The following is a 9,966-nucleotide window of genomic DNA, read 5'->3' on the forward strand; positions in this document are numbered from 1 at the left end:
TTGTTTTTAAAAGGGTAAAATAACATTCCCACTTGCATCTTTCACATATACTGTGCGTTAAAGATGTTACCTTTGGTTTTTCTGATATTTCTTCTAAATATAATTTAGCACAGCTTTTTCTTTGGATTTGTGTTTGGGTTGTAAATATTAATGTATTCACAGCTGCAGATTGAAAAAGGAGGAAGCCCTTGTATAAATCAAGTTAAGTCTTACATTGTGAAAATGAGGCTTTTGTTTTTTATTTAGCCATTACAAGTATTTTATTGTTTAATTTTGTAGTAAATGTTTTATTTTGGTTCATCAGACCTCACTACAGGAGTAAACTTAGAGTTCTGCTCAGATGGTTCCAATAAGTCCCGAGCCTGGGGTTTCAGCCACATGCTGTCCTGGCTGGCTGCTGCTTCTTTCCAGAACCACTTCACCTGAAAAGGCATTTGTATACAGCTTTAGCTCTCACATCCAAACCTGCTGCAAAGAAACCAGGTGCAGTATGGGTGGTGATGATGTGAGAAAGACAGAGAAGGTCTTAAAGATGAATGCGTGGGTGTCTACCCCTCTCTTCTTGATTCTCAGTTTGAATTTTGTGAATTTTCTCAACTCCTTGCTGTCCTGCCAACTCATTGATCTCATAACACACAAGGACACTGCACCAAATGACATTGACACAAATTAAATGTAAAGATGATGGTTGGAGACAGACATCTTCTGTTTTGTGTCAGGCTCCTCTTTCAAGGAATAGAGCAGTTGATGGGATGGATGTTGAGGCCAATGTTGATTTGATACTGTGCAGGAACTGACATGCAGAGGGATATCTTTTTTTCCTTATGGAAACCCATGTTGTCTGGTTTAAATCACTAGAACTATGATTATAATTATGTCTTTTATTCTCTGTCCCTGCAGCTTTCTTGTATCACAAAAGCTAAATGTTGTTGAAGGAAGTATTCCTTTATTCGGGTGTTAATAAATAATTGATGGTGTTACATGCTCTATACATTTGTGCCGAGCACCACTTCCCTATTTGTGTTTGCACAGTTCCAGGAATTGTCCCGTTTTCTGTTTCACTTCCGATGTCAGTCGATAGAGTGGAGGTCAAGTTGTGTCAGTGTTGAATGCTAACTTCCTCGCCTCATTATTAGTTGCCATTATTCTTGGCATGGATGCATAACACTTGATTGATTTAGTTGCTTTGCTTGGGCTCAGGAAGTTTTTTTTTATATCCCTTAATTATATCCACAATTTGAGAAAAGATCCATGATATGCAATACAGTACAGTACTGTACTGTACATGCATTCCTCAATAGATTTTTATATGAGTAAATATTTGTGGTTGGATTTTGAAAACGTATAGATGCTTGGTTTAAAAATGTTAGCAATGCAATGATATTAAAAAACCCTCACACAACATACACATATTTTCCTCTAGAAAACACAACATTTTAAATACCCAACTTTGGCTGGAGACGCTGAGATTAAAAAGTATACATTTGTCTCTCTCTTACAATCAAATGTATATGAAATCCATAAAGTTGTAATCGTAAAAATAAAATCACTAAGTAGCTAATAAATACACATGTGTGTTTGTGTGTGTCCATGTCACATGACTTGTTGAGACAAGCCCAGAAGCACTATCACACCTTAGTCTCTGTAGCCAATAAACAACCACTTTACTCACAGTGCGTTCCCTCCAGCCAATAAACACATACTTTACTAACTCTGCCTCTCAGCTATTATTCAAGTTCACTCACTTTGTCCCCTTTTGAGCCTTTTAACTATTTAAAAAAAGAAATGTGATAAATGTTCTTTATTCATCGTTTGATTTCTTTGACAGAGGCCAGTATGAGAAAATGTTTCCTCCGTCTGGCTGTCACTGAGTTCACTGAGTGTGCTCCTGTTTGTCACACACATAATAGCTGGTAGCCTTCAACCAGCACAGACAGACTGTGACCCTGATGTGCTGTTCCTACAGTATATCCCCCGTTTACACTGCACCTGCTTTATAATGAGCCAATATATCTGCTCACTAATTGCCCTAAATACATATCATAAAGGCCGGCCTGTAAAACGCTGTCCAACAGTAAAACAGACATAGCATGATGGTAACCTCTGTGCACACACATGTACACTGAACACATTACACACACATAAAAAACACACATGTATTGTACACAGGCAAAATGTGTGCACACACGTACACACAACACATATAAGATAGCATACACAAGCATGTACATTAACACACATAGACACTCTAATACACACTCATCCAGCCTTTTAACTAGGGGCTGTAAATAACACAAGGCTATTTCATTAACGAGGTCCAGCCTGAAAACCCACTGCTCTTTTCTTTTAAAGTGTGCACACTTCCTGTTGAAAGTTACACTCGCCTGGCAACCCAGCACATGGCAACCTGTTTATTCAGATGAGCTGCAGGGGTGCGGAGGTGGACATGATGGCGTGATGCTAGAAATAACCCTGTATAAGATATAAATGTTATACATTAATACATATTCACTGGCAACACACATGAAATGCTCCTCTTAAATAAGACATGTCAGCAACCCAAATGTATCAACTGTAAAGTCAAAACGGATGGGTAACTGGGCAGAATAAGGAGTTTAAATGCGCTTAATGTCTACCAAATCCAACAATGCTTAAATGCAATCCTTATCATAAATCAACACATCTAGCCAGGTTTTCCCAGCTGCAAAGGAATTTCTTACTTAAAATGAAAGGTCAGGTGGGTCAAACTCAAACAAAATTAGATTTGACTTTACAATTATGTTCCGTCTGTGGGAGAAAGACACGGGAACTGTTCACATGCTGCTTTCAGTGTGGCACATGCACACTCACCACAAATGATAGCTGTGTGACGGTGACTGTAGAGACGCTGATTTAAGAGAAGCAAGTTGGGTCATTAGTGAGCCGGGCCACATTCTGACACTCACAATATGTGAAGACACACACTCACACACACTCACACGCACACTACACACTACAACCCAGATGGCTTTTACAAGGCCCCAGGCCCTCCCCGGCCGGCCTGCCTGGTTTTTAATTATGTCGATGGCTGCCCGGCCCAGATAAAATGGGTCACATTTAACACGCCTTCACTCACCTTCACACACACCACTCACACACTTATGAACACACACTCTAACACCTTGCGTGCATAGTAGTAGTGATACAACAGACACTCACACACGGCACAGACATGCACTTATTTTACAGTGGTACTCACTTGAGCCTTTGACAGACAAACAGTAAATATGTCATTTTCGACACACACTCTTTTGCCTCAATAAAAGTAAGTGTGTGTGTGTGTGTGTGTGTGTGTGTGTGTGTGTGTGTGTGTGTGTGTGTGTGTGTGTGTGTGTGTGTGTGTGTGTGTGTGTGTGTGTGTGTGTGTGTGTGTGTGTGTGTGTGTGTGTGTGTGTGTGTGTGTGTGTGTGTGTGTGTGTGTGTGTGTGTGTGTGTTGTGTGTGTGTGTGTGTGTGGATTTACAGCCTGTTTCCTCTTTAGCTATCATTAGACTGCCAGACATGGCTACACAGGTGTACTATTACCAGCATCAGTAATTGGCCTCTCCCGCCCCCAATCTATACTCCCAGTATGGCTCCTCGTGATGAAACACTATGGCTCTGCCACCGATGCTCTGAATTTAGACTCAACATCAAATAATCTTGGATTTGAATTCAAGGATGTGTGAGTAACTGTTGAAGTACACACTGTATGTTTTCTTTCAAACAGTTTGAAAAGAATATTTGAATAATATTTGAATATAATTTGAATTTAGCTGGACAAACATATTCTTGACATTTGACAGTTACTGTTCTTTTCGTAGAATTCGTACTATAGTTAGTGTGGATTGGTGTCTTTGTGTTTATTACCAGTCCTTCACTGTCTCAGGAATGAAAGATGCTGTGGTGGGGACACAAAGAGATGAACAAAACAACATTTACAGTATCAAATGAAGGACTGAGAAATGTGGATAAAGGAATTGAATGGGCAATGCTTAACCAATACTGTCAACTTCACCGTCTGAGCACTTGTGAAAAGAGCATATTCCCCTGGATTTATGAATGTTTAAACTCATATTTCATATGCTTTCAATATCATTTTGAATCAACTGAAATAAGCAGAAGACTTATGAGGAAATATATCACCTGTCCTGCATCTGTTCTGGTGTTTCAATTGTAATGATTTGACATTATGAAACAATGTGTGTATAGTGTGCTTGCATGTACTTTACATGCTGTTTGCATTGACTCATACAAAGGTCAGCGTTTTTTAGTTTTTCAAAATTATTACAAAGCTTCAAAATCACGAGATTTGATGTTAAAAAAAGTCATATTGTGTTTGCAACAACCCTCCTTAATCGCATTCTTCATCCTCTTGGGTTCCATTACGTCATCCCCACATCATCTTCACCTAGAGTCCACTGAAGTTAATAACTATGAAAAATCTCTTTCTGTCCATTTCTTTCTGTCTTTAATTCCCTGTCTTTTTCCTTCCTGCTCTAAGAGGGGGTTTACTGACAGGACCCCTTGTGTGCCTGTCCACCTCTCACCTCCACACACACACAAACACACATACATACAAATGTGGACAGACACACACTCATTTGAGAGTGATGTGGCAGGGTAGGGTCATCTCTGCAGGCCCCCATCCATCACACACAGGCACATGCACATGCACACACACACACACGCACACACGCACACACACACACACACACACACACACACACACACACACACACACACACACACACACACACACACACACACACACACACACACATGTGCAAGTGCACAAACACACTGAGGCTGTGGGGATCTGTACTCTGTCAGCCGCTTTATTAGTCCGCTTATGTGTGTATGTGCATGTTGAGGGACCTCCCAACTAGAAACAGACCCTTTTCCAGAAAGGATACACACTCTCACACACACTTCTTTATTTCTTGTTAGTCGTCCTGCACCTTAATTTGCAACACTTCTAACAACCAGCTCCGCAGCCCACTTCACAGCCACTCAATCTGTCACTGTCACTGCTCTGTTTCCATGACTGGCCGTCGGAGTAAGACAGAGCGTGTGTGTGTGTGTGTGTGTGTGTGTGTGTGTGTGTGTGTGTGTGTGTGTGTGTGTGTGTGTGTGTGTGTGTGTGTGTGTGTGTGTGTGTGTGCGCGCGCGCGCGTGTGTGTGTGTGTGTGTGTGTGTGTGTGTGTGTGTGTGTGTGTGTGTGTGTGTGTGTATGCTTCCATATAATTCCTACTCTGACTACCATTTGTGTATTGTGATGTTGTATATGTATGTGTGTACAGCTGCAGAGAGTGTGGAGAAGTTTAATTTCCACTTCTGCTCTTTTACCTGGAGAGATTCATCCCAGACTGCCCCCTAGTTGCTTCAAGAAGAAGTGCATGCATCCAACTTTCTCTCCATTTTCACATATTTAGATCAATTAAAAGCAATACCTATATTTTTGTTTCTCTTTGGAACACAAGTTAGTAAACCAGGAGAGAGTCAGTCTTGACTTTACCTGTTCACATGCTGCTTCCCTGTCCTCCACACACCAACACAGACCTTTGTGTCATACATGTATTAATGATGACTACATTGAATCAAGTAATACAGAAAAAGAGCATCCTTTATCTACAGTATTTCCGAGCATAGAAAACATGTTTCAAAGAGTTAGATAAAGTTACTGCACTTTTAGACTTTTGAAACTATCACACGCACATATACAAATACATGCATACTAGGGTGTGTTGTTGCCACCTGGAAATCGTGGCTGGGCAAGAAAGCTCACTTCATAAAAGTATTCTGTAAGACACATAATAACCCAGCAGTTATGTCTCACATGCCGTAAGTCTGCTTCTATCTCAATCTTACATCGAAATCACAATCACCCGTGCGCTCCGAGCTGCTGTTTCCATGTGCTGCCCTCCATCAGACAGACAATAATATGTACCTTGTCACCAACGTCTACCCATACAAGCAACTTTCCTCTACTAATTCAGCCCTGCATGCCATACACATCCGTCAGATATAACTGGCGGAGGAGAGGGCATGCCGAGACGTCCATTAAAGGTTCCTAGCTGTCAAAGGTTCCCCTTTGTGTTTTGAGGAGCGATATAAGTGTCGTGCTCTTATCAGAGCTTCCTGTGGAGTTTGCTCTGCATCCTGTCCACTCAGAGCCGCTTCTCTTTCACTGAAGTCTCATTGTGTGTGTGTGTGTGTGTGTGTGTGTGTGTGTGTGTGTGTGTGTGTGTGTGTGTGTGTGTGTGTGTGTGTGTGTGTGTGTGTGTGTGTGTGTGTGTGTGTGTGTGTGTGTGTGTGTGTGTGTGTGTGTGTGTGTGTGTGTGTGTGTGTGTGTGTGTGTGTGTGTGTGTGTGTGTGTGTGTGCTGTCATGCAAGTGATTTTTTTGATGCTTTTAAATCATACCAAACCATAGGTCAAACAATGAAAAAGGCCTTTTACTTGAAAATAATTGATATTGACGTTTATTCAAATATGAATAAAGATGAGAAGAGTGTGTTTTGTACTTTACTTGCCTCAAGTAATAATGTTCCCTCATTTTATTATTATTTTAACATTTTTTCATGCATTCTGACATTTGTATCAGTTGTAACTCTGAACCACTTTATTTAGAGGTAAAACCAAAAGTGAAGACCTATATGTTCACAACACAAGGCAACTGTGCGCTCAGAACTAACGTAAAGGATTTAGCTCAAAGTGGAATCAGGAAATCAATCTTTAAACGGACGGATGTTTATAATGGACAGTTTGGGTATTAACGTTGGCGTTACGTTTCCTCTTCCAAATAGGTCTGACTTTCCACGTTTGTTTAAACCTTTGTGATTTTCTACTGGTTGTTTTGTATTGCCCATTCAGACTCTCAGAGTGAAGTAAATAAACGCTGGAATAAAATGTATTATTTCTCATGATTGTCGAAACCAGGGCAAATATCCAAATTGAATAATTGTAGAGAAGTTGGAGGATGTGGAGCAGGATGTAAGTGTATTGATATGAAGAGTTAAGAGTTAAGTCAATAAATGATATGCCCAAATGTAAATAATTAGTTATGGCCTGAAAGGTTAGACTTGAATTGTTAAGGAACATTTTGTAAATACACAAACAGCATTTTCTGATATTTTTAGTGTCCCATTTATGTGTGTTGCCTCTAATCTGGAGTACTTTAGAGGTTGACTTTGAGCTGCCTGGCTTGCATTGTTTAGTTGAAACCTTTCACACGTGGAGTTGATGATTTCCAACATCACCCCACCCTGATGTCACGTAGAAAAGGGGGGGAAATGAACAAGAAAGGTAAATAAACAAACAATCAGCCGTGGGCTTGTTCTGGCTCTCCTTCTCTGTTGCACCTCATTTGAAGCCTTATAAATCAGGCTTCCACCCGGAGACATGGTGTTAGCAGGCCTCCCAGACAACACACACACACACACACACACACACACACACACACACGTTGCTGTACATGTGCACATACAGAAACGCACGACACACAGGTCTGCAGCTCATTAAGCCTGTGATCAGACCCTTAATGTGTCTTTAGTGGTGGGGGGGGGACAACATGTGTGTGTATGAATACTTCCATGCCTACATATTGGCATGGTAGTATTCACATACTAAGTGTCTGTGCAGAGTCGCACTTCCCTAGCCCCCCCCTAACACCTATTACCCCTAAAAAAAGAAACAATCCCACCTTGACTCCACCTGGATCCCAGCTTTTCTCCATGTGTTCATAAAACATGTACGATACCTGTCGCAACTCCCTGGCAACGCCATGACAAGTGCACTCTGACTCCGCTGCCTGCAGAAGAGATATTGGGTGGGGTAGTTGGTGTGTTGTGGGGGGGGGGGGGCATGCCTGGTTAGCTTTCAGTGACTGTTTTCACACATAAAATAAAGGCCTGGACTCGATCAAGCCAAGTGTTTAAGTTGTAAACTGGAAGCAGAGGAGGCAGTAGATGTGTAGAGTGGAGAGTAAGGATAACACTTATTGTTTTATTTAGAAGCTCTTCCAGTTTACATTTTCACGTTTCTTTTTTCTGACAGAAAATAGATAACAGGAACTGATTTGTACAAACAATATGTTTTCCATCTCTCACGATCAGCAAATACATTTACATAAGCAATGGCCCCAGCTTTTACTTTAAGCTTGTGACACAGGGTTTTAAAACGGGGTTTACGGTTTGGAGGCACTAACAGTCATTGGTATTTCAAAGCAAGCGCATTTAGTGAGGAGTGTAAACTCACACCTTGGCTTGAAAGTAGAAACATTTGTGTTATCTCAACGAAGCGAACATGCATTCGCCTGAAACGGTTGCCGTATTTGTACAAACAAGCACATGGCAGTTCTTCCACACCTCCAACCAGACCCTTTACATATTTACTCACCAAACTTGGCACCTGCACCTCCACCCACGAAAATACACCTCCTGCACGCGCTAACCCAGACAACAAGAACATGACCATTCACACTTTACGAGCTGGGAAAAAAACACCAACATGCCTTTAGAAAAATCAGGCAGTTAGAGAAGTTCACGAACTTTGCACATCTAAAAACGTCAGACGGTTGGTTGGTTCTTCTCCATCACACCTCGATTTCCTTCAGCAGACATTTGACTGTGATTAGGAGCGCAGAGAGTCAAGCTAGAGGTCAGCGCTGGGCACCGCGCTGATTGGAAGTTGTAATTAGAGGAGTTGCTCTGTCTCGGGCCACTTCTCCCCAGAGAATTCACACAGGCTCAGTATCACATGCAGGGCCGAGGAGAAATTGGAGCTTCACCCACAGCTTGGTTGAGAGGGTGGGCTTCGGGGTTTTAGCCCAGCCACCCCCAGATTCACAGAAACTCCACCACACACATACTGATACGTATGCAATGCAACACAATTGCATTCAAAGGAACCAACAGTAGAAACATGGCTTGCCTTTAAATCGTCGTGCTGTCTCTTTTTCATTCATTTCATAAATGCAGTGTTTTTGCTCTTTTGGCAAATTTGAGGACTTTTTTCTAATTTCTTATCATTCAACCGTGTACAATGTGATCCCACGTTCATATGTATACATCAAGCATGGTTAGTTCCTTCATGGTTTTCCCCCCTTACATTTTCTCCACAATAAGCCGCTATTCTCTCCTTGTTCTCCTCCTCTTCCTCCTTTACCTCTACCTCCATCCTTCATTCTCTGTGAAAGCGGGTAACATGAAACCCGCTCTTGGAGTCTCAGGGGGGCGTAGGGGTTACAAAGGGTGATCAATATGTGCCAGAGAAAGTCTTTAGACGAGTGAAAGAAGCCATAGTTTGTCTGCTCCCTCCTGCTTCCTCCTCCTTTCCCTCTTTCCTCTTCTTGTTGTTGGGATTGACAAGGTTAGCTGGCCCTAACACCCACTGACATGTTGCCCCTGTGTGTCTTAAAGTTGACTGACATGAAACTCCTGGCGCTGCTTCTTTTTTTGTACCCTTTTCTGCACTTTAAAAACATTGCATCTTTGGAAAATGCAATGGAAAAATATTTCATGGGATTTGGTAAATGAAAAAAAAGATAAATGTGTCTCTGTAATAATATCTAACCTGTTGCTCTCCAACAGGTGGTCGACGACATGGGCAACGTGAAGTTTGCGCTGGACACAGGCCCGGACACCCCCGGCAACAGCTGGCTCAAATATGTCCGCTCTGCCCCGTCATTTGAGGAGCAGAACCTCGCCGCCTGTCACCTCACTGGAGACCAGGTGAGTGACATGACAGGGATGTCCTGCTTTGATTGGTCGTCCGAATATGAAAGAAACCAGCAGTATGTTGACAGCAATAGGCAAGGGGGGTAGCTGTTATTGTTTCACATCCGCCGAGAGTGGACACTGGGTAGATCCGTGTGAATCTCTGCGTGCACGCTGAAGTGTGTGCGTGTGTGTGTGTGTGTGTGTGTGTGTGTGTGTGTGTGTGTGTGTG

At 42.0% G+C, this 9,966-nt stretch overlaps 1 protein-coding gene across 3 annotated transcripts in view; it reads left to right on the forward strand.

The window, feature by feature from the left end:
- The window catches only part of prdm16 (PR domain containing 16), a 177,987-nt gene that overhangs the window by 144,376 nt on the left and 23,645 nt on the right, over positions 1 to 9,966 (forward strand). For all 3 annotated transcript variants that reach the window (XM_071203820.1, XM_034088172.2, XM_034088174.2), the window contains exon 4: positions 9,609 to 9,749. In XM_071203820.1, coding sequence (XP_071059921.1) covers positions 9,609 to 9,749 — 141 coding nt within the window. The remainder of the gene's footprint in view (positions 1 to 9,608; positions 9,750 to 9,966) is intronic.

This window comes from Pseudochaenichthys georgianus, chromosome 7 (assembly GCF_902827115.2).
Source record: "Pseudochaenichthys georgianus chromosome 7, fPseGeo1.2, whole genome shotgun sequence".
Taxonomy (NCBI): Eukaryota; Metazoa; Chordata; class Actinopteri; order Perciformes; family Channichthyidae; genus Pseudochaenichthys; species Pseudochaenichthys georgianus.